At 63.0% G+C, this 24,536-nt stretch overlaps 1 protein-coding gene across 2 annotated transcripts; it reads left to right on the top strand.

The window, feature by feature from the left end:
• ASMTL (acetylserotonin O-methyltransferase like) lies at positions 1 to 23,445 on the top strand. Of its 2 annotated transcripts, XM_043571539.1 has the most exons (13): positions 1 to 187; positions 1,638 to 1,769; positions 3,151 to 3,198; positions 3,337 to 3,401; positions 4,207 to 4,268; positions 5,075 to 5,183; positions 5,912 to 6,287; positions 9,394 to 9,556; positions 13,533 to 13,708; positions 16,732 to 16,849; positions 17,657 to 17,800; positions 19,257 to 19,379; positions 23,088 to 23,445. In XM_043571539.1, the coding sequence occupies exons 1-13, from the start codon at positions 95 to 97 to the stop codon at positions 23,309 to 23,311; spliced, it is 1,833 nt and encodes a 610-aa protein (XP_043427474.1). In that variant the 5' UTR covers positions 1 to 94; the 3' UTR covers positions 23,312 to 23,445. The 2 variants fall into 2 exon arrangements, with proteins under 2 accessions (XP_043427474.1, XP_043427475.1); XM_043571540.1 differs by lacking the exons at positions 1 to 187; positions 1,638 to 1,769 and adding an exon at positions 1,798 to 1,989.
• The last annotated feature ends 1,091 nt before the right edge of the window (positions 23,446 to 24,536 follow it).

Below are 24,536 nucleotides of genomic sequence, written 5' to 3'. Positions count from 1 at the left end.
CCATTAGTCCCGGAGCGTGCGGCTTGGGCATCCGGATCCGGATCTGTGCTCGCGGTGTGGGGCCGTGCGCGGGGGTGGCGGGGGTCGCGGTGCCATGGTTCTGAGCCCGGTGATCGGGAAGCTGCTGCACAAGCGCGTGGTGTTGGCCAGCGCCTCCCCGCGCCGCCGGGAGATCCTCAGCCAAGCGGTGAGCGGCCGCGCCGGGCCTGTGGCTGGGGTCTGCGCCGGGCAGGTGACCGGGTCTCCTGGGGTGGGAGCGGAGGCCTGGGGCTGGGGGGACCTAGTGACCTAGGGCATGCGGCCGGGAGACCTGGGGCAGGTGGGCCTGCGGCCGGAGGTCTAGAGACCTGGAGGCCTGGTGCCTGGGGTCCTGGTAACGGGGCCTGGCAATGGGGGCTGGGTATTGGGGGGGCCTGATAGGGGCCTGGGGCCGGGGTTCTGGTGACCTGGGGTGCCGGGACCGGGGAGGGGGGGGGCTGGTGACCGGGGCTTCTGGTGCTGGTGCTGGGGACCTGTGTGACCAGGGACCTAGTGACCTCAGGGTCTGGGACGGGGGCGGTCATGGCAGGGAGGGGCCTGGCGCTGGGGACCTGGTTTTCCCGGGAGTCTGGTGACCGAGGGCCTGGTGCCAGGTGGTCTGGTGACCAGGGACCTGATGACCTGAGGGTGTGGTTTGGTGACCCCGGGGGTGTCTGGTGACCAAGGGCCAGGTAGTGAGGGGCCTGGTGACCCTGGAGCCCTAGTGACAGAGGCCCTGGTGACCGGGGTGCAGTGACCAGTGACTCTGGGCTGGGAGCTGGGGTCTGCAGACTGGAGGTCTTTGGGCCACGGCGTAATGACTCAGGGTCCTAGTGACTCAGGATAGTGGGGGTCTGTGTGATCTGGGACCAGAGTCTTCAGGCCAGGTCTAGTGGCCTAGTGGCGTGCTGGCCAAGGGGGTACGGAGATAGGGGTAGGTACACAACCCAGAGGCAGGCAGAGGCCTGGGTCGGGGAAGGTACAGAGGAGGGTTGTGGGGGGTACAGACCAAAGGAAGGCTCACGGGGCGGTCCAGGGGACATGGGGGTGTAGGAGCTCAGCTGCAAGGGGGGAGCTGTGCAGGAAGGTGCCTGTGGGTTCGAAACACCCTCTGTGTTCCAGGCGCACATTCCTGTCCCCCCACGACTCTGGGGGCGGTCACTCTCTACCCAAGTGGCTCCCCACCGGGGCCTGCCTTGCCCGTGCACACGGGTTTGGGGACAACGGTAAAGCAGCCGTCTTCCCTCACAGGTCCGCCCTTTGTGGCCCTGTGCGCGGGCGGTATGGTTTCAGCTGTTCGTGCACCCGTGGGCGTGATGTCCTGGCCTCCGTGACACTCTGGGAGCCCTTTGACCCCTCAGAGCCGGAGACCCCACCCAACTCTCCTGCCGGGCTCTGTGTGGCCGCCGCGGGTACCTGTGCCTTCAGGCCGGTCCGCCGGGGGCCCCCGCCAGCCTCCGCTCCAGGCCTTGGCTGCGCATCAGCGGTCAGTGCCGAGGTGTGAGGGAGACACAGGGCACGTGGGGGAAGGCCGTGTTTCCTGGGAAACCAGCTCATTCTGCTCAGAGGCCTTCCCTCTTCCCGCAAACCCTCCAGACCCCCTCTTCTTCCTGTTCCAGGGTCTCAGGTTCGAGGTGGTTCCGTCCAGGTTCAAAGAGAAGCTCGATAAAGCCGCCTTCCCCACCCCTTATGCTTACGCCATCGAAACAGCAAAGCAGAAGGCCTTGGAGGTGGCCTCCAGGATGCACCAGGCAAGGGGGCCCTGTTTCTGCTTTCTTCCCTGTTCTCTTGGGAGGACGGGACTTTCCGGCTTTAAACGTACACGTTACGGATCAGTGCCGTCTACCGTATGCAACCCCAACAGCCTACCCATGGCTCAGGGTTACTGTGTCGCATGCTGTTACAATCACTGTGGCCGTGTCCTTGCTATGAGCCTCCATAATTGTCGTTAACAGAGGAGCGTCACTGACGGTAAAGAATCAATACAGGTTGCTTATTGCCATATGCCAGCCTGTAGCCCAGAATTTCAATTACTGTGGTGATATCATTTACAACAATGAACACACTTTGTCTGTTTCTGTGTCTTACTACGTAATATGCTACTGTAATGAATGTAACAGCATCATTTATGACACACTATTTAACAGAGCTTGTCTGTGGAGCGTAGATTCTACGTTATATGCAGATACTGTTGTAATTAAAATAATAGCATCATTAACTCCTATTTTGCAACAGTATCACTTATGATACAGAACTAATGTACATTATCCATTGCTTGGCATGAAAATAATATACTGTTGGGGCGCCTGGGTGGCGCAGTTGGTTAAGCGTCCGACTTCAGCCAGGTCACGATCTCGCGGTCCGTGAGTTCGAGCCCCACGTCGGGCTCTGGGCTGATGGCTCGGAGCCTGGAGCCTGTTTCCGATTCTGTGTCTCCCTCTCTCTCTGCCCCTCCCCTGTTCATGCTCTGTCTCTCTCTGTCCCAAAAATAAATAAACGTTGAAAAAAAAAATTAAAAAAAAAAAAGGAAAATAATATACTGTTGTCACTAATGTCCTATAGGAAGTGCTTTGTGCCCAGTGCCGTATAACAACCATTGGTATAAATAAAGCAGTATTGGCCGATTGGTTTTCAGCGGTGGAAAGGTTAATATGTTAAGTTTAACCTAAGTTCAACGTTCTATACAGACTTCAGATGCGTGCGTTCAGCCCCAAGCCTGAATTTTCCACTTGGATTTATTTTATTGTCCGGAGAACTGTTTTTCTCAAATCACATTGAGCAGTTCGAAAAACCAGTTTTTGTCCTTTTTTTTTTTTTTTTTTTAATTTTTTTATTGTTTATTTATTTTTGAGAGAGAGCACGAGCCGTACGGGACAGAGAGAGAGGGAGACAGAGGATCCGAACGAGGCTCCAGGCTCTGAGCTGTCAGCACAGAGCCCGACGCGGGGCTTGAACTCACGTACTGTGAGATCATGACCTCAGCCGAAGTCGGATGCTTAACTGACTGAGCCACCCAGGTGCCCCCAAACCAGCTTTGTCCTTAATTCAGCATAGCTTGGGGAGGACTTGGGGCCCTAACCCACCTCTCCTGCAACGGTCCCCTTTCCGAAGCTGAGTTTGCATTTCCTCCAGAAAGACCTCCGGGCCCCCGACGTCGTCATCGGAGCGGACACCATCGTGGTGAGTCCCCCTCGGGGCCCTTTTCTGGCCTCGTTTGGTTTGTGTGCCCTCGGTGACTGAAATCAAGGTGTGGACATCGCGGCTTCCACAGATCCGGCTTGGGGACAGTGAGCGCCCCCCGCCCTGGTTCTCTTGCAGACGATCGGGGGGCTAATTCTGGAGAAGCCAGCAGACAAGCAAGACGCGTACAGGATGCTCTCCAGGTGGGTCCCGGACTGTCCTCCTGGGAAGCAGCCTTGCCTCAGATACAGCCTGGGGCGGGGTCAGGACCTTGGGCGGGGTCAAGGTCTGAGATGGGGTCAGGGCCTGGGGTGGGGTGGGGTCAGCTCTTCTGTTGTGGGTCCCAGGGCAGGGTTAGGGTCCAGGGTGGGGTCTGCCGTCTCCGCCTGGGGCAGGGTTACGTCCCAGCCAGGTACCTGGGTGGCGCCCTGAGTGGGGTCCGTGCTGGGCCTTCCCGGCCACTCTTTTGGGTGAGATCAGAGGACGCAGCCTCGCACTTAACGCGGTGCTCACGCCCCCTAGGGGGACAGGGTCTCGGGGCAGACGGTAGGTGGACAGGCGGGCAGGTTGATAGTCCGCGCAGGTGCGCAGGTGCGCAGGTGGGCAGGGGCACAGGGAGGCGCACAGACTGGCAGGCAGGCAGGCGGGCTGGTTGATAGTCGAGGCAGGTGGACAGGCGCGCAGGGAGACAGGCGTGCAGGCGGGCAGGTGCGCAGGTGCACAGGCGGGGAGGCGGGCAGGTGCGCAGGCGCGCAGGCCGGGAGGCGCGCAGACAGGAAGGCGGGCGGGCGCGCAGGCGCACAGCGGGCCGGCAGGCAGCGTCCCTCCGTGCCGAGCACCGCTCGCCACACGTCTGAGGGTGTCTCCGCGCCTGGGCCCTGCCGTGTGCGTGGGCTGGCATCCCCGTGCCGCAGGGACGCGCACAGACCCTCCCAAGAGCGGGTGGCAGGGAACATGCTGTCCCGCACGCTCCCCGTGGACACACTGCATGTGGGTCGTCCGTTGCAGGTTGAACGGGAAGGAGCACAGCGTGTTCACGGGCGTCGCCATCATCCACTGCTGCAGCCAAGGTACCTGCTGCCTCCCCAGGCCCGGGGCCACCGCGGGAGGAGCCGGGCGTCCTGCCGCCCCGGGCCCTCAGTGTCCCGCCGTGAGGGCCCTCCCCTCCCCTCCCTCCTGCCTGCCAAAGTCTGGGCTGCCTCAGGCCTCGGTTTGCTTCCCGCTGAGCACCTGTGAGAAGCGGGGTGCCCCGACCAGCACGACCCACACAGGTCCCGCCTTCAGTCCAGAAGGGGCAGGGGCTTGGCTGTGCAACCTGAAATCCCAGGAACACAGGCGCGCCTGGGGGGCTCAGTCGGTTCAGCGTCCGACTCCGGCTCAGGTCACGATCTCGCGGTCTGTGCGTTCGAGCCCCACGTCGGGCTCTGTGCGGACAGCTCAGCTTCGGATTCTATGCCTCCCTCTCTCTGCCCCTCCCCCTGCTCGTGCTCTGTCTCTCTCGCGCGAATAAATAAACATCAGAACAAATCTGTTTTAAGCACCAAAATGCTGAGGACTCGCTGTGTAACCCGCTTGGCAGAAGGTGCCCGCAGGGCTGTGCCTGGCGCGTTTCTCACCTCCCACCGAGGCCCGGAGGCCACCCCGAAGTTCAGTTCCCTACAGGGACACCTGAGCCCCCCACCGGCCTGGGTCTCCTCCCCTGATCTTGTAGCTTTCTCCCCCCCCCCCCCCCCCCCCCCCCCGTTCACCGTTCCCGCCTCTCCACTAGCTGTTCCTGCCCGAGTTGTCTATCTCCAGGCCCGGGGCGGATTTCCCGCAGGCGCCCGGCCGTGTGCCCGCCCCGTGCCCTGACCTGCCCCGCCCTTCTGTGTTGCAGATGGCCAGCTGGACACGGACGTGTGCGAGTTCCACGAGGAGACCACGGTGAAGTTCTCGGAGCTGTCCGAGGACCTTCTGTGGGAGTACATCGACAGCGGGGAGCCCATGTGAGTGCACACGGGGTCTCAGCGGGACGCTGATCCCGGCATGGTGGCTGCAGCCCCTCCCAGAGGCCCCAGCTCCGAACACCGTCCCCTTGGGGGTTAGAGCTCGCCCTACGAATTCTGGGGGGACACAGACATGCAGTCCACGGTGGTGTGCTTATCGTCCTGATTTACCGTGGGGGCTGGGCCCAGGAGTGCAAGCGGGCTGGCTGAGGAGGTGACCTGCCCGGTTCCAGGACACTGGATGAGGAAACAACTCAAAGTGGGAGAAACAGTCAGGCCCTTCGCCCTGTGCTGCTGTCAGGGGACTGGGAGGCCACACGTGTTAACACGCCTGCTCCCCCGTCACCCCGGAACGGGGCCGGGCCAGGGACAGGTGCATGCATGCGGGGGGGGGGGGGGGGGGGGTCTCATCGCTGGGGGCCCCCAGAACCAAAACCTTGTGCCCTTTTGGGACCGTGGGGCCCGGGAGGCAGAGGAGGGAGGGTCGGATGGAAACCACGACGTGCCAAGTCGGGGTCCAGGAAAGGGTCTCTGAAGGCCCGTCCTCTGTCACCAAGGAGGGGTCCACAGAGGCTCCTGGCCCAGCGGTGCAGATGTGGACAAGAGCACGGCCGGGGTCGGGGTACTCACTGCACTCCCCCCCCCACCGGGACTGCCGAGCAGCCCTCGCGTTCCGACTTCTCCGTGTCTCCCTCCCGCCCCGGTCTGCCTCCTTCCTCCCCGCGCAGGGACAAGGCCGGCGGCTACGGGATCCAGGCCCTGGGCGGCATGCTGGTGGAGTGCGTCCGTGGGGACTTCCTCAATGTCGTGGGCTTCCCGCTGAACCACTTCTGCAAGAAGCTGGTGGAGCTGTACTGCCCGCCCCGCCGCGAGGACGTGCAGCGGGTCAAGCACGAGTCCATCCCCGCCGTGGACACCTTCGAGATCGCGAGCGACGCTGCTCAGGGTGACGAGGGCTGCGGCCCCAGCAGGGCAGGGGTTGACGGTCACACCGGACAGGCTCCTGCTGGCCCCCAGGGCCCAGACACGAATGGGCTGGTGGAGAACCCGCCCCCCTTCCCGTCGGACCTTCTAGACCTCATAGACGGCTTTAAAGCATCCAAGGTACTGGTCTGAGTGCCCTGGGCAGGCAGTGCTGAAGGACGCCACCCTGACTGCTTAAAACCCCTGGGTGTGTTCTCTCCCAGCTCTGGAGACCACAGTCTGAGACCCAGGAGGGGCAGGGCCACTGAGATCCAGGCAGGGCAGGGCCTCTGAGATCCAGGCAGGGCAGGGCCACTGAGATCCAGGCAGGGCAGGGCCACTGAGATCCAGGAGGGGCGGGGCCACTGAGATCCAGGCCGGGCAGGGCCACTGAGATCCAGGCCGGGCAGGGCCACTGAGATCCAGGCAGGGCAGGGCCACTGAGACCCAGGCAGGGCAGGGCCACTGAGATCCAGGCAGGGCAGGGCCACTGAGATCCAAGAGGGGCAGGACCCCTGGGATGCAGGCAGGGCAGGGCCACTGACATCCAGGAGGGTTAGGACCACTGTGATCCAGGCAGGGAAGGGCCACTGACATCCAGGAGGGGCAGGGCCACTGAGATCCAGGCAGGGATAGGGCCTCTGAGATCCAGGCAGGGCAGGGCCGCTGAGGTCCAGGCAGGGCAGGGCCACTGAGATCCAGGCAGGGCAGGGCCTCTGAGATCCAAGAGGGGCAGGGCCGCTGAGATCCAGGCAAGACAGGGCCACAGAGACCCAGGCAGGACAGGACCCCTGAGATGGAGGCAGGGCAGGACCTCTGAGATCCAGACAGGGCAAGGCCACTAAGATCCAGGAGGGACAGGACCACTGAGATCCAGGCAGGTCTGGGCCTCTGAGATCCAGGAGGGGCAGGGCCACGGAGACCGAGCAGGAACAGCGCCGCTGAGATCCAGACAGGGCCAAATCACTGAGGTCCATGCAGGGTAGGGCTGCTGAGATCCAGGCAGGACAAGAGCACTGAGACCCAGTTGGACGGGCCCCTGAGGTCTAGGCAGGGCCGCTGAGATCCAGGCGGGGCTGTGCTGCCTCCAGAGGCTCCAGGGGACGGTCCTTCCTGACTCTTGCAGCTTCTGGGCTCCTGATGTCCCTGGACTGGTGGTCACGTCCTTCCCGTCTCCGCCTCCGCCTCCGCCTTCCCGTGGCTTCTCCTGTTTGTCTGTGTGTCCTCTTCTGTCTCTTCAAGGACACCTGCCGTTGTCCTAGGGCCCCACCCTGGTCCAGGATGGGCTCATCTCACATTCTTCACTTACTCACGTTTCCAGAGACCTTGTGTCCGAATTCGGTCCCGTTCCCAGGTTCTAGGGTTCAGACTTCAGCATATGTTTTGGGGCCCCTATTCAGCCCATTGCAGTGTCCCCAGCTGGTTTTCTGCCTTCAGTCAATGGCTTGACACAGAGCTGGTGACTTCTGGGTCCGAGAGCGTGTGACCTGACCTGCCGGTCTGCTAGTCCTGCCTGGAATGTGGGACTTGTGCTCGGGGCTGTGAGGGCGAAGGCCTGTGTCCCTCTGGGATGCGGTGTCTGGGGTGTTTGAAGGTGAGCTTCACAGGACCCCACGTGGGGCCGGCGGTGCACCCCTGACCGACCTCTCCCGGCCCGGGAGATGAGCCCAGGTGCTGGGCCACCCCCCAGGCCGGGTGGGAGGTCACCCCCTGCCCGGAGGGATCTGTGGGTTCCTCCCGCTGTGGCCTTGGGATCCGAGGCAGCTGGCCCAGCCGGAGAGTGTCCCAGACGGGGTGGGAACCCGCAGGCCGGCTAGGTGCCCACGGCCAGCAGGTGCCCGTAGCCGTGGCCTCTGCTTCCTTCCTGCGTGCGCAGTCACACGCCGCCCGAGAAACAGCCGGCTGCCCGTGCCTGCCCGGCCACCCTGCACCGTATCTGCCGAGGACGGGGCTGGCCACGGCCGTCCCTGCGCTCCCGTGGGCGCCCCCGCACACCCGCCCGGCTGTGCCCTTCATCTCCGCACCCCCTCGCTGCCCCACGTGGCCGGCCCTTCCAGCGGCTTCCGAGCGACAGCCCTGCGTGGGCTGGGCGGGGCTCCACGTCGGTGGCTGGAGGAGAGGTGGGGATGTGGGTGTGGGACTGGGGACCGCCCCTCCCCGCTCCAGCCCCGGCCACGCGCCTGTGACGGCCTCGCCAGGAGAGAAGTTCTGGGGTCAGGAGGGAGAGGTGGTTCTGCTGTGCTGTGCCCAAAATACCTAAGTCCCCCGGGAATAAGCATGCGCACGGTGTCCCCACGTGGTGCAGCTGTGCCGAGGTCCCGGCACCTACCTGTGTCCCTCTGTGGTCTGTCCACCCAGCCACCTACCTCCGCACGTAGCCTCGCAGCGTCCCTCACCGATTACCTGTCCACCTGCGTAGCTGCCTTCAAACTGTCCACCTGTCTGCCTGATCTGACATCCACCCCTTTGTCCGTCTACCCACCTACCCGTGTTTCCTTCCGCGTACCTGTTCCATTGCTCTCGCAGAAAGGTCTCCCGGCGGTCAGCTGACCCAGCCACGGGGCCCTAGGGACTCAGGGAGCACATGTCACGTTGCCAGCGCATCGTGAGGGTTCTAGAAACAAGCCAGCATCGTCGGGCCCTTCATGCAATGGCGTCACTTGTCAAAGAAGGTTTCTGCGTGGCCGGGTGGGGGTACAGGTGATGGTGGGTGAGACCCCTGTCTGTCCACAGAAGGCCCCACACGCCTGATCGAGACGAAGAACGGCAGTGCCTTTGGTTTCACACTTAAATGTTCTTAGTTCTGAGGCCTTTGGAAGAGCAGACACGCCCCGCACGCGAAGAAGGTTTTTGCATTACCCGCGTGAGCATGGGTCCTGAGCTGCATAGACCCTCTGCTCCTGAGGACAGGCATGTTTGTCTCCAAATCCAGCCACGTCCTGAGGTCCTGGGACTTAGGGCTTCAACCGCTCAATCTTGAGGGGGAACACAGTTCAGCCCCACATACGAACACATTGGATTTTCTCCCATGGGACAGTTTTTCTCCTTGATATTCACTGATGTGCTTTTGTCTTGTGCGAGCCCTGTACCCGCTGGAGCCTGCATGCGGTGTTCCCTGGAGAAGAAGCTTCCATGCACAAGTTGAATAGTTTTCGTAGCTGTGGCCTCCAACTTTTGGGTCTGTGGGAGCGAAAGGCACTGCACAAGTCACGTCGTAAGTCTCGCTGTTCTTGTTTTTAACGGACAGGCTCTGTTCACGGCTTGCAAACTGAAGGTGTTTGATGTACTGAAAGAGGAAGGCCCCCTGAAGGCGGTGGATGTTGCACGCAAAATTAACGCCTCTGTGTGTGGAACTGGACGGCTCCTGGATGTCTGCGTGGCCCTGGGATTACTGGAGAAGACAGACACAGGTAAGGGGACGTGCGAGGTGTCCTGATGAAAATCTTTGCAGCTGGAAGGAAGTCATCCAGTGAAGGTGGCTTCTGGGCCAGGGCAGGGAAGGCCCGACCATCTATCCTTTTGCCCTCAGAACGTGGCTTTTCAGCGATGGTAAGGAGTACAGGATGAGGGAAAGGAAACACACAACTGTGTGTGTGGCTATGTGTCTTTCAGAAGAGTGCTTTTTAAAACAAATCTGTATTTATTTGACAGAGAGAGGGAGAGAGCACAAGCAGGGGAGGGACAGAGACAAAGGGAGCGAGAGAATCCCAAACAGGTTCCACACTGTCCGCACAGAGCCGACACAGGGTTCGATCTCATGAACCGTGGGATCATGACCTAAGCTGAAATCAAGAGTCGGGCTCTTGTTTGCGTTTTTTAATGTTTATTTATTTTTGAGACACAGAGAGACAGAGTGACAGCAAGGGAGGGGCAGAGAGAGGGAGACAAAGAATCCGAAGTAGGCTCCAGGCTCCGAGCTGTCAGCACAGAGCCTGATGCAGGGGTTCAACTCACGAACTAGGAGATCATGACCTGAGCCCAAGCCGGACACTTAACTGACTGAGCCACCCAGGCGTCCTCTTTTTTTTGTTTTTTTTAAAAAAAATTTTTTTTTATAATGTTTATTTTGAGGAAGAGAGAGAGTGAGAGCAGGGGACGGACAGAGACAGAGGGGGACACACAATCGGAAGCAGGCTCCAGACTCTGAGCTGTCAGCACAGAGTCCGATGCAGGGCTCGAACCCACGGACCAAGAGATCATGAGATCGTGACTGGGCTGAAGTCAGACGCTTAAGCGACTGACCCACCCAGGTGCCCATGGGAGAGGGACATTTTCTTGGGCTCTGGTCTCAAAGAAGCTGTATCAGTCAGGGTTCACCAGAGAAGCAGAGCCAGCGGATTATATGTGTGTACAGCATGGATACATGTTTGTTTTTACTTGTTTAGACAAATATGTGGGTACATAGATAGATACAGATTGGTAATAGATGTGATAAATAGCTAGGTAGACAGATGATACGAGATTTGCATTGACAGACAGATGGATGCATGGATGGATGGAAGGAAAGAAGGAAAAATGGATGGATACGTGAGTAGATGGATGAAAGGATATGGAAGGATGGAAGGAAGGGATGGATGGATGCACAGATGGATGGTGGGTGTTGGGTGCATGGATGGGTATGTAGGTGGGTAGATGAAAGATTGATGGATGGAAGCATAGATGAAAAGATGGATGGATGGATGGATGGACAGATAGGTAGGTGGGTGGATGGATGGATGGATGGATGGATAGATGGATAGGTAGGTAGGGATGGATGGATGGATGGATAGGTAGGTAGGTAGGTGGATGGATGGATGGATGGGTGGATGGATGGGTAGGTGGGTGGATGGATCGATGGATGGATGGATGGATGGATGGACAGATAGGTAGGTGGGTGGATGGATGGATGGATGGATGGATAGATGGATAGGTAGGTAGGGATGGATGGATGGATGGATAGGTAGGTAGGTAGGTGGATGGATGGATGGATGGGTGGATGGATGGGTAGGTGGGTGGGCTGGTGGTTGGATGGATGGATGGATGGTAGGTGGGTGGGTGGATGGTTAGATGGATGGATGGATGGATGGATGGATGGATGAATATAGGGGAATGATGGATGGAGGGATGGATGATGGATGGATGGGTGGATGGATAGGGAGGTAGATGGATGGAGAGATGGATGGAAAGATAGGTGGATGGATGGATGGATGGAAAGATTGATGGGTGAAGGATGAATGAAAAGGTGGGTGGGTGGATAGATGGATGGTGTGTGGGTGGGTGGATGGTTGGATGGATGGATGGAAGGATGGATGGAAAGATTGATGGGTAAAGGATGGATGAATGAAAAGGTGGGTGGGTGGATGGATGGTGTGTGGGTGGGTGGATGGTTGGATGGATGGATGGATGGATGGATAGATGGATGCCAGTGGATGGATGGATGGATGGATGGATGGATGGATGGATGGATAGGCAGGTAGGTGGATGGATGGTTAGTATGTAGGTAGGTGGATGCATGGATGGATGGATGGAAAGATTGATGAGTGAAGGATAAATGAATGAAAAGGTGGGTGGGTGGATAGATGGATGGTGTGTGGGTGGGTGGATGGTTGGATGGATGGATGGATAGGTGGATGGATAGGTGGATGGATAGATGGGTAGGTAGGTGGATGGATAGATAGACGGATGGATGGATGGATGGATGGATGGATGGATGGATGGATGGTAGGTGGGTGGGTGGGCTGGTGGTTGGATGGATGGATGGATGGGTAGATAGGTGGATGGATGGATAGATGGATGGATGGTAGGTGGGTGGGTGGATGGTTAGATGGATGGATAGATGGATGGATGAATATAGGGGAATGATGGATGGAGAGATGGATGATGGATGGATGGGTGGATGGATAGGGAGGTAGATGGATGGATGGATGGGTAGATAGGTGGATGCATGGATGGATGGATGGATGGATGGATGGGTAGTATGTAGGTAGGTGGATGCATGGATGGATGGATGGAAAGATTGATGGGTGAAGGATGAATGAATGAAAAGGTGGGTGGGTGGATAGATGGATGGTGTGTGGGTGGGTGGATGGATGGATGGATAGGTGGATGGATAGGTGGATGGATAGATGGGTAGGTAGGTGGATGGATAGATAGACGGATGGATGGATGAATGGATGGATGGATGGATGTATGGATGGATGGATGGATAGGCAGGTAGGTGGATGGATGGATGGATGGGTGGGTAAGTAGATAGATGGACGGATGATGGATGGATGACAATGTGTTTCCTGAAACAGCGTTGTGGCACTTGGTCTCAGAGCAGAGGGTCCTATGGATGGTCCCTGAGCAGCTTGGGAGTGGCAGGGGGTCAAGGACCCCAGGGCAGGAGAGGCCGCTCTGCTTCTGTGACCAGGAGGAAAGTGGGGTGCTGGCCCAGGCCCCAGAAGCTGCCCTCTGTACAAAAGGCGTAGAAATCTGTGGTTAAGATTTGGAGCCTGGGAAGCAGAACTCTCCCCCAGCCAGACCACTGTAATGATCTTCTCGTCTGTGATGACCGGGCATCCAGAAAGCTCCAGCGTCCAGACTTTTAATCACTTAGGAGCTTCTCCCACATTTTGGCCCACGCCTCGCACGGTTCTGTGGGAGAACCCCGGGAACAGTTCTCCCGTGTGTGCATGGGACGTGTGTCCTCTTCCAAAGGCGAAGAACTAAGAACGTTTAAGTGTTAAAGGGTGGGATGTGCCGTTATCTGGGAGGATCCCTGGGGCCTTCCGTTCACAGATAGGGGTCTCACCCACCATCACCTGCCTGCACCCCCAGCCTGTGTTCTCTAGATGCAGGATGGGGGGCCACGTCCTGCAGACAGATGGCTCGGGCGAGAGAGGAGGGGCCCCACACCAGTGCCGGCTCTCCAGAGAACTAGAACCCAGGGGATCTACAGGTGGCGGTGTATCGCAGGGCAGTGGGTCATTCAGTGGCCGGGCTGTGGCACCTGAGATGTGTAGGGCAGGCTGGCCGGCCGGCTGGGAAGTCAGTACGTGCTGGCCCTCAAGTCTTGAGGCAGAATTGCTTCTTCCTCGGCAAAATCTCATCACTGCTTTTAACGCCGTCCACTGATTAGATGGGGCCCACCCACATTGCTGAAGGTCACCTCCCTTACTTCAAGTCAGCTGCTTCTAGACCTCAAACCACACCTTCGAAACCCCGTCTCTTTGGGTTACCCGTGAGTCGGCATCGGCAGCGGGTCTGGGCTGTGTCCCCGCGGGGCCGCCCCCTGAGCGTGCGTCGCGCCCCGGGTCAGGTGGGTGAGGTTGGCGCCAGCCCCCAGGACGCCAGGCCGTGGCTGCCCACGTGTGGGGTGCGCCGGGGCGCCCCGCTGGAGCCCGCATGACGCCCCTCTCGTGTCAGGTTACGGTAACACGCGGCTGGCAAGCCGGCACCTGGCGTCGGAGGGCGCGTGTTCTCTCCACGGCTTCGTCGCCTATAACGATGAGCACGCGTGGACCGTGTTCACAGACCTGGAGTCTGCGGTGCGACAGGGACCCCGCGCGGCTGCGGAGAGTCCGGCGGAGGACCCGTCTCAGGTAGCGAGCACCAGGACGCTTGTGTGCGCAGCCCGCGTGCCCCACAGAAGCACCCACGGGCACGGATCCGCGCTCTGGCCGGCGGGTTGACCGTTGGCCGTGGCGACATCAGGATCACGGGGGGGGGGGGGGGGCACGGGCGCCGGCGTGGGTGGGAGGCCTGGCGGGGGCGGGGCCGGCCGGGTGCCGACGGGATTCGCGCGGGAAGGGCCCAGCACGTGGCACGGAATGAAGGCACCGCGTTTCCCGCGTGGGGTTACATCGCACGGACCCTGTCGCGCGAGCTCGGTCTGCAGAGTCTTCCTGCTGCCCCTGCCTCGTTCCCCTTGCCCTTTGGGGAACCTTGGGGAGTTGACGTTAAAGCTGCGCTGTGTCTGCAGGGCAGGACCCGAAGGGTGCTTTGGCGCGGGCGCGGCCATCCGCCGCCTGCCCCCCTGGCAGCCTTTGCTGGGGGCAGAGCGCAGGCAGGGCTCCGGGTCGCGCTCCCCGCACGATGCAGGAGCGGGTCGGCCAGAGCACGGGGCCTGCATCAGGGCCGGGCGACAGGGACCCAGACGGGCTGTCCCCGTCGGTTGGGCTCATGAGGCTGGAGGCCGACAAACAGCGCGCAGTTACTTCTCGCGGTCCCCGAGGTGAAGTCCATCCAAGTCAAGGCACCTGCAGATTCGGGGTCCGGACACCCCTGCTTCCCGCCTCCCGTCCGGCTGTCGTCTCGGGGTGGGAGGGGCCGGGGGTTTCTGCAGGCCTAGTCTAGAAGGACGCGAATCCCCCACGGGGGTCCACCGTCATGACCCGGTGACCCGCCCCCCACCCAGAGCCCCCCCCCCCCCCCCCCGAGACCATCCCCTTGGGGGTTGGGGTTTCACATAGGAAATTGGGGCCAGTGGGGGCAGGACACAAACGTTGTGTCTCTGACGGAGACTGAGACACGCAAAGACGGAGACCCAGAGAGACCCGCGCTCATGGAGACAGACAGAGACCGGGCGGGAAGGACAGAGAAGCCCCACGGGGCCCCACGGGGGGCTGGAGCGGGGCCAGTGTCTCTGTAGACAATCAGCCTGTCACCAGCAAGTGCGGTGCCAGCTGCAGGGGCCGGCGGGGGACCCGACCCCTTCCCTTCCCCTGCTTTGTGTCCATCCAGACCTTGCGCGGGGCTGGTGGGGGCCTCCGGGGTGACGGTCCCCAACACTGGCTTCAGATGTGGAGATGCAGGCGTCTGTTAGGTCCCACACATCCCAGGGCAGCTGACAGCCTGAAGGACCAACCCCTTCTCTGGGCTATACTCAGCCCTGCCACCCCGGAGCCCCCACCCCCCCCACTCAGCTCGGCCCCGCCCCTCCCCTGCACCCCCTGCTCAGCTCTGCCCACCGGGCTCCGCCCCACTCTGGTTCCTTCTGCCCCACAAGATCCCCCCGCAGCCCGGCCCGGCCTGGCCCCACCAAACCCCGCCCCGCCCTGCACCCCCCCACCAAACACCCTCCACGCCAGGCTCTGCCCACCCCCCCTCCCCACCCCGCCCCGCTCTGCCCACCCCCCCAGGCCCCTTCCTGGGTCAGCTCTGCCCTGTGAGATACCCTCCCCATCACTCCCGTCTGGCTTCGCCCCCAACCCCCTACCTGCCAGGCCCTGCACCCCCCCCCCCCATCAAACCCCTTCCCCACCGGACTCTGTCCCTCAAACCCCCTCCCAGCTGGGCCCTCCATCCCGAACGCCCTCCCCGCCCAGCTCTGCACCCCGAACCCCTGCCAGCCAGGCTCAGAAACCCTGTCCCCCGAAGGCCCTGCCCCCCCAAGCCCCTCCCACACAGGCCTTGTGCCCCAACCCCCCCACCCAACAGCTGGGCCTTATACCCAGAACCCCCTCCCCGCCCGGCTCTGACCCCCCCCAGACCCACCTCCTCCGAGGCTCTGACCCCCGAATCCCCTCCATCGCAGGCTCTGAACCCTAAACACCCTCTCCCGCAGGCCCTGCCGCCTGAACCCCCTGCCTTGCAGGCTCTGATCCCCCCTCTCCCCAACAGGCCCTGCACCCCCAACCCCCTGCCCGACAGGCTCTGACCCTCTCCCCCCATCCCCTGTAGGACCTGCCCCCCTCCCCCCCCCCCCCCGCAGTCTCTGACCCCCGACCCCCTCCCCTGCAGTCCCTGCACCCCCAACCCCCTCCCCCGCAGGTACTGCCCCCCTCCCCTGCAGGCCCTGCCCCCCTCCCGCCCCCCCCACAGGCTCTGCCCCCTCCCGCCCCCTCCCCCCGCAGGCTCTGACCCCCTCCCCTGCAGGCCCTCCCCCCCATGTCCTCCCTGCAGTCCCTGCCCCCCAACCCCCTCCCCCGCAGGTACTGACCCCCTCCCCTGCAGGCCCTGCCAACCAACCCCCTCCCCCACAGGCTCTGCCCCTAAACCCCTTCTCCCGCAGGCCCTGCTGCCTGAACCCCCTGCCTTGCAGGCTCTGATCCCCCCTCTCCCCCACAGGCCCTGCACCCCCAACCCCCTGCCCGACAGGCTCTGACTCTCCCCTGCAGGCCCTGCCCCCCTCCCGCTCCCTCCACCCCCACCCCCACCCCCTCCCCTGCAGGCCCTCCCCCCCATGTCCTCCCTGTAGGCCCTGCCCCCCAACCCCCTCCCCCGCAGGCTCTGACCCCCTCCCCTGCAGGCCCTGCCCCCCCAACCCCCTCCCCCACAGGCTCTGACCCCTAAACCCCTTCTCCCGCAGGCCCTGCCGCCTGAACCCCCTGCCTTGCAGGCTCTGATCCCACCTCTCCCCCACAGGCCCTGCACCCCCAACCCCCTGCCCGACAGGCTCTGACCCTCTCCCCCCTCCCCTGCAGGCCCTGCCCCCACAACCCCCTGCCCTGCAGGCTCTGACCTCCTCCCCCCTCCCCTGCAGCCCTGCAGGCCCTATCCCCCCCCCCCCCACGCCCTTCCCTGTGGAGCTCCCTACCCTCAGAACCCCCGGGTGGGACCACAGCTAGTGCGCAGGCTCCCCTGGGCCCCCGTGTGGGTCTCCTCAAACCCTGTTCTGTTTCAGAGCAGGGACCGGAGGCTGCGTTTCATGCGAGCCATGCACGGCCTCACCCAGCTGACAGCTCGCCAGGTGGCCACGGCCTTCGACCTGTCCCGATTCACCTCTGCCTGTGACCTGGGAGGTGAGTACCACGCCCCACCCCCCCGCCAGGCATTGGGTGCGCACGGCTCAGTGCATTTCTTGCGTTAGGTCGTGGCCACCTCATCTGCTGAGAAGACGTCCAAAGCGGGTTTACAGCTTTACAAGCATAAGGCCAGGAATTTGGCTGTGGCGGGTGCCGGGACTTGGATGGACATCCCCAAGTCCAAGGAGGCCCTAGGGGTGGGTCCTAGAGGTTATGGGGCCCTTTCTGCTGGCTACCGATTTGGGGGAGAGGATCACAGAGCCATCTGACCCCGTCTTGTCGGGTCTAATTATGCCCATATACCTGCCACCCTGTTCCAACTCGCTCCTTACCCCAGGGCAGCAGACGTGAGCTGATGCCTGCCCAAGGGGTACAGTGGGATTAGGGGTCCCAGGGGGAGCCCAGAGCTGCTGGCTTTCATTTCCCTGCCACCCGCACACCGGTCCTCCTGGTGGCCTAGAGTGGCTGCTGTGGCGCCAGCCATGTCGTCCACATTCCGGCAGCGGAAAGGAGATGATATGAGTGTGGCTTCCTCCCTTCCCAGCTGGGCTCTGATGCTCCCTCTGTGCGTCTGAGCCTCCCCCCCCACCCCGCCCCCACTGATGTGCGCTGGGCCAGCAAGGTCCCAAGGTCTGCGTGAGACATCAGAGATCTGTGCCCGCCGCTGGCTTCCTTTTGCAGACCGGGCCTCCAGCCGCGTTCTCAGACCTCATTCTGGTTTTGCCAAGCGGCCATCTTGGAGACCCGCCAGGGGTGTGGTGCGCTGGGCGGGTCAGGTGACCCTGTGTGTGTGTATCCCCGCAGGCTGCACAGGTGCGCTGGCCCGAGAGCTGGCCCGGGAGTACCCGCGTCTGAAGGTGACCGTGTTTGACCTCCCGGAGGTCATCGAGCACGTGTCGAGTTTTCACCCCGAGGGACGGCAGCCAGAGCGCCTCCGCTTTGTGCCAGGTAAACGCTGCTTTCTCTGCGCTCTGGGTCGGCGTTGGGCCAACCGCGTTCGCTTCTGCACGGCGTGGGTGTGCGTGCAGGGCCTGCGCCTGTCTGTGCGTGTGTACCTGTGTATGCACGTGTGTCTGAGTGTGTCGCGTCTGTGCACGTGTATCTGTGTTTGCACGTGTGTGTATCTGCGTGTGATATCTGTGTGTGCGTGTAGACAGGTCTCTGCATACACGTGTGTGTCTGCACTTGTGAATGGAGTGTGAGCAGCGGGGCTGTGGTGTTGGAAGCGGTCAGGGTGCAGGTGGCGGGGGGGGGGGGGGGGGGGGGGGGGGGCGCGAGGGCGCAAGTGGGGGGGCGTGCAAGCGGGCAGGCGGGGGCGTGCGAGAGAGCAGGCGCGGGGGGGCGCGAGGGCGCAGGCGCGGGGGGGCACGAGGGTGCAAGGGAGCAGGCGGGGAGTGGGGGGGCGCGAGGGCGCAGGCGGGGGTGCAGGCGTGGGGGGGCGCGAGGGCACGGTCAGGGGGGCGTGCAAGGGGGCAGGCGGGGGGGCGCAAGTGGGGGGGCGTGCGAGGGGGCAGGCGCGGGGGGCGCGAGGGCACAGGCGGGGGGGGGCGCGAGGGCGCAGCTGGGGGGGCGTGCAAGCGGGCAGGCGGGGGCGTGCGAGAGAGCAGGCGCGGGGGACGCAAGGGAGCAGGCGGGGAGTGGGGGGGGCGCGAGGGCGCAGGCGGGGGTGCAGGCGGGGGGGGGCGCGAGGGAACGGTCGGGGGGGTGCAAGGGGGCAGGTGGGGGGGCGCAAGTGGGGGGGCGTGCGAAGGGGCAGGCGTGGGGGGCGCGAGGGGCGCGAGGGCACAGGCGGGGGGGCACGAGGGCGCAAGTTGGGGGGCGTGCAAGCGGGCAGGCGGGGCGTGCGAGAGAGCAGGCGCGGGGGGCGCGAGGGCGCAGGCGCGGGGGGGGCGAGGGCGCAAGGGGGCAGGCGGGGAGTGCGAGGGGGGCGCGAGGGCGCAGGCGGGGGGCGCAGGTGGGGGCGTGCGAGGGCACGGTCAGGGGGGCGTGCAAGGGGGCAGGCGGGGGGGGGCACAAGTGGGGGGTTGTGCAAAAGGGCAGGAGGGGGGGGTGCGAGGGGGCAGGCGGGAGCGTGCGAGGGCGCAGGTGGGCGTCCACAGGTTCCACGACCAACCAAGGGCACGAAGGGACGTTACCCGAGAGCTGGCGCGGGAAAGCCTGGAGTCAGACGTGGTGGAGAACTTCCAGGGGCAGCTGTGAAGGCGGGAGCCGACCCGGCACTCGCGACCGCGGTGGCCCGGCCTGGGGGCCGACGCGCCATGGGACCCGGGGTTAGGACCGGAACGTGTTGGGGTGGGGACACGGCATTTCTCAGAGCGGGGCGGAGAGCGGCGCGGCCCCGTGTCCGGGCCGTGGAGCGCCAGCCCTGGTGTCCCCGACTCCCGACGTCTCCTGTTCCAACCAGGTGACTTTTTCAAGGACGACCTCCCGGACGCACAGCTGTACGTCCTTTCCAGAATTCTCCACGACTGGGCGGACGACAGAGTGCACGAGCTACTGAGCCGGGTGTCCCGCAGCTGCAAGCCAGGTGAGACCCCTGCCGCTGCGCGGCCTCCCTCCGCTTGCAGAGAGGGAAAGGGAGGGTTTTACCGACAGCCAGGCGCCCCCTGCGCCCCGTGCACGCTCTGCCGGCCCCTGCGGACGTGCAGGAGGAGCCAGGAGGGCGGCCGCAGCTTTGGGACCATCTCACCCGAGTCTCCCCGTCCTGGCCCCAGGAAGTGCCGGCATCTGTGTTCTCGGGCCGGAGGTTTCCCGGACGCCCCAGCCTGTGTCCCAGGGGGCCTGGAGCAGGGCATATCCAACCCCGGCCCGGGGGCCCTTTCCCAGGCCTCCGAGGTCCCAGTGGCGCAAAGCGCAGCTTGTATCCCCGTGCCCCGAGCGCTTGGTGACACTGTAAGCGCCTGTAAGACACTTCTGTTACCTCCGCGTGCGGTTAGGGAACACGAAACAGCAGTTCACTTTCCAGTTTGCCGGAAACAACCGTCATTTTTGGTCTCGTATTTTGCACAAAGAGCGAAGCAAGGGTCAAGTGCAATCGTGTAGGTTGGGACTCCCCAAATCTGCAGGCAGCCAGAGACCTGGGACTAGTCCCAACACTGGCTGGAGGCAGAATTCCCTCCTCCGGGGGAGGGGGGGGGGGACGGGGGTGTGTTTTCTCTTGAGGCGTTTAACTGATTAGACGAGGCCCACCCACACCACGGAGGGCCAGCTGTTTTGCCCCAGGTCGCACATTTAGATGATAATGTCATCCAAAAGGCACCTTCACAGGACCATGAGGAATGATGCTCAACGATGATCTGGGCCCTGTGGCCCCGCCCCAACGACTCCTAACATGAGCTATGGCCCCACTGCCCGAATGCCCAGCCCCTCCCCTGGAGGGCGCTGATGCCCTGCAGACCCGGGGAAGCCCGTTTCTGCTTATCTGTGGCTCCTGGCTCAGCACCGGGCCCCGTGAGCAGGAAGCTGGGAAACCACCCATCCCGTATGGGGCACAAGCCGGTGTTTCAGGATGCTGGGGACCCAGGGACGAGCGTGTGTGGAAATGCAGTCACACACCAGGAACTGGCACCGGAAGCAGCCAGGGTCCCTCAAGAGCAGCGTGGCCGTGTGATGAGTTCGCGGGAAACCCATTTGCACAGACGCCCACATTCCTGGGTCACACGTGTGGACGCGGAAGAGTCCCACAGACGTTTGTGGACTCGATGTGCTTGACGCCCACCCCTGCCATTCCGAGGAGGCTCCTGGAGACGATCTGGGGGGAAGGAGAGACAGACGGCCCGGAATCGGTCACCAGAGCTGCTCGGGCGCGGGACAAGGTGGGGGCCCCAGGTGGCGGCCCAGGCGGGGATGGGGGAGGGGTGGGGACAGGCCCCGGGGGGCCGGACACTGAGAGACGGGGGCCCAGATGAGTTATGTCACGCGTCCCAGGGTTTGGAAACAGTATCACAACGTGTTGGCAAATCTATCTGAGCGTTTGGGAACATATTAGGAGAGCTGCAGAGAAAATGAAGCAACTTCTTATGAAATGAGGAAATGTCTGTGCCAAAGAAGACAACAGAGCTAAGGCGTCCTGGTCGGTCCCTGTAGCAGCAGGATCGGAGTCCCTTCCCACCCCCGAATTCACATCCACCGGGAACACGCGAACAGGAAGTCATTCGGAAACAGGGCGTCTGCAGATGGGAGTAAGGGAATGATCTGAGATGAGCCCATCCTGGAGGGCGGGGGGGGGGGGGCCCTGACTCCAATGGCAGGTGCCTTAAGAGACAGAAGGGGAGAGGCAGACACAGAGGAGAAGCCCCGTGAAGGCGGAGGCAGAGGCGGGAGGGACGCGGCCACGACGAGCCCAAGGACGCCTGGAGCCCCAGAGGCTGGAAGAGGCTGGAAGGACCCTCCCCTGGAGCCTCTGGAGGAGGCACAGCCCTGCCTGGATCTCCGTGGTCTTGCCCCCCACTGGGTCTCAGAGGTGTGACTTGCATGGCTGAGAGTAAATGACTGGTCTGTGGTCATTTCTTACCGCAGCCTCAGGACAGGCTCACTGGCACGGAGAGGCAGATTTTTACAGGTCACACGGACAGTCAGGCTGGTGAGCAGGAGGATGTGTCCCTGGAGGGCGCGTCTGTGCCTGTTTAGTCCCTGCTGCATTCCCAGGGCCTGGAACAGAGCCCGCCGGGAATAGCGCTCACAAAGCAGCAACACTGTATCATCCGCTGGAGAGGAGGCGGGGTTGGGGAAGGAGCCCTGAATCCTCACCTCCCTCAGGAGACAGCGGGGAGGCAGTTGAGCTGCACGTCGGGTTTATTCTGTGCAGGGGAGGGGGGGGGAGGGTGCAGGGGTTCACCGACCCTCTCCTCTGCTGGCTGGAGCCGCTCCGTGAATATTCAGGTCCTTGCAACATAGGGGCTGCAGGAAAGAGCTCACAGTTCCTGGTTTTGTGTGTGTGTTTTTAATGTGTATTTAATTTTGAGAGGCACAGAAACACAATGTGAGTGGGTTAGGGGCAGAGAGAGAGGGAGACACAATCTGAAGCAGGCTCCAGGCTCCGAGCCGTCAGCACAGAGCCCGACGGGGGGCTCTAACTCACGAGCTGTGAGATCATGACCTGAGCCCAAGTCGGACGCTACACGGAGCCACCCAGGCGCCCCTCCAAGCGCCCAGTGTGAACATTCAGTCTTTCGGAGCCGGGCCATTGAACCGCATGCATATGTTACTTTGAAAAACCCAGAATGTTACGATACGGAGGGAGCAAAGGCCCGGATCCCACGTCCGTCAAGTGCGTACAACCAACAGCAGGAGACGCAGCGGAAGCCAGCCACTTGTGTCACTGCTGTGTCCCTGTCTCCTCTGTCCCTTTTCTGCGGATCCCCCTTTGACAAAATCGGCAGGGGCCTCTGGTGGCTCAGGCAGCTTAGCGTCCGACTCCTGGTTTCGGCTCAGGTCCGTGAGATCGAGCCCCGGATGGGGTCTGTGCTGACTCTGGGGGCCTGCTTGGGATTCCTCGTCTCCCTCCGCCTCTGCCCCTCCCCCTAAAATAAATAAACTTTTTAAAATTAAACACACACACACACACACACACACACACACACACACACACACAGAAAAGGAGCAAACATACACTAGTTACCTCCCGGCCTCTTTTGATCAAGGGTGCTGTTTGCTTGGCCTGGTTTCTCCGTCATGAACGCTTTTGAAAACAAGTAGACGCCCAGACAGACGCGTGCGTACACGGGCGTGCACACGCACCCACTTTGTGCTTGAAGCTCCCGCTCTCATGCACCCATCACCCAGAGTTCCCGGAGCCAGGCAGCCTGCTTGGGGCATTTCCAGAGTGAATGCGCGCTGCCTGATGGGATCCTGCGTGCTGCACCCCCAGCCCCGGACTTGTTTCCCCCACGCTCTGAATCCGTGTCCCTGTGCACGGGGCACCCTCCCCCCACACCCCCAGGCTGGGCCCTGAGACTGCCGGCTGCCCCCCTGTCCGTCTGCCTGTGTCCCCCTCTCTCCCTCCGTGTCTCTGTCTCTCTCTGCCCTTCCCTGGTTCCACGGGTGCGCGCCAGCCTCGGCCTCCCCACGGGCCTGGCGCGCGCGCGCTCACGTCGCCCTCCCCGCGGCCTGGCGCGCGCCGTCCTTGGCCTGCGCTGCCCTCGGCCTCCCCCAAAGTAGTTCCGAGCGCCCATCGTCGCTGACTGGCCGTGCGCTGAATCTTGCCCACGACTCCCTCTGGCTCTGTTGTCCGCAGGCGGTGGCCTCCTGGTGGTTGAAACGGCCCTGGACGAACGGCGAGCGGCCCGGGCCAGCCTGCCGGCGGCCTTGAACGCGCTGGTGCGGGCCCAGGGCAGGGAGCGCAGCCTGGCCGAGTACCGCAGCCTGCTGGGGCAGCATGGGTTCCGGGACGTGCAGGTGGCGCAGGCGGGGGACAGGCTGGACGTGGTTCTGGGCACCAGAGCGTCGTCGGCGCCCTGAGGCTGCCAGCGCGTGACGCTCTCCCGGGAGGCTGATGGGGGGTGGGGTGGGGAGGGGGCTGGAAGTTGGGCGTCGGGTGCAACAGTTACTCGGATCAGCTTGTGTAACCAGAGGGAGTAAACCAGCAAAACGCACTTGCTCTGAGCTCCTTTGTGGGTCCCGGTCGCGTGGGCAGGAGGGCCGTGCCCTCAGGCGCTCATCTGAGGCCCCGGCCACTTGGCTGGAGACTCCCCCGCGCCCCCCCACTTCCTGGCCTCTGGAAAGGCCTGGAGTCCCCCAGGGGAGCGGTGGAAGGGCCCCTCTGCCTCCCGCTCCGGGACTGCGTGTGTTCCTCGTTCACGTCTGTTCTACATGTGTTTCTGCGCGTGACTTACAGCAGGTCGACGCTGGGGTGCCCCGTGTCCCACGCTCTCTGCCTGGATGTTGGGTGGGGGGGAGTCCTGGGGCGTCCTCTCTCCTACCCTCTCTGCCGGGATGCTGGGGGGGGTGGGTATCCTGGGGAGCCCCGTGTCCCACGCTCTCTGCCTGGACGTTGGGGGGTGGAATCCTGGGGCGTCCTCTCTGCCCGGATGCTGGGGGGGATCCTGGGGCGCCCCGTGTCCCACGCTCTCTGCCGGGATGCTGGGGGGGATCCTGGGGAGCCCCGTGTCCCGCGCTCTCTGTCGGGATGCTGGGGGGGATCCTGGGGCGCCCCGTGTCCCACGCTCTCTGCCTGGATGTTGGGGGGGGAATCCTGGGGCGTCCTCTCTCCTACCCTCTCTGCCGGGATGCTGGGGGGGCGGGTGTCCTGGGGCGCCCCGTGTCCCACGCTCTCTGCCTGGATGTTGGGGGGGGGAATCCTGGGGCGTCCTCTCTGCCCCGATGCTGGGGGGGATCCTGGGGCGCCCCGTGTCCCACGCTCTCTGCTGGGATGCTGGGGGGGATCCTGGGGAGCCCCGTGTCCCACGCTCTCTGCCGGGATGCTGGGGGGGATCCTGGGGAGCCCCGTGTCCCACGCTCTCTGCCCGGATGCTGGGGGGGATCCTGGGGAGCCCCGTGTCCCACGCTCTCTGCCCGGATGCTGGGGGGGGGGGAATCCTGGGGCGTCCTCTCTGCCCGGATGCTGGGGGGATCCTGGGGCGCCCCGTGTCCCACGCTCTCTGCCTGGATGTTGGGGGGGGGGGAATCCTGGGGCGTCCTCTCTGCCCCGATGCTGGGGGGGATCCTGGGGAGCCCCGTGTCCCGC

The sequence above is a fragment of the Prionailurus bengalensis genome, chromosome X (assembly GCF_016509475.1).
Source record: "Prionailurus bengalensis isolate Pbe53 chromosome X, Fcat_Pben_1.1_paternal_pri, whole genome shotgun sequence".
NCBI classification, from domain to species: Eukaryota; Metazoa; Chordata; class Mammalia; order Carnivora; family Felidae; genus Prionailurus; species Prionailurus bengalensis.
This window is presented reverse-complemented; position numbering and strand designations above follow the sequence as displayed.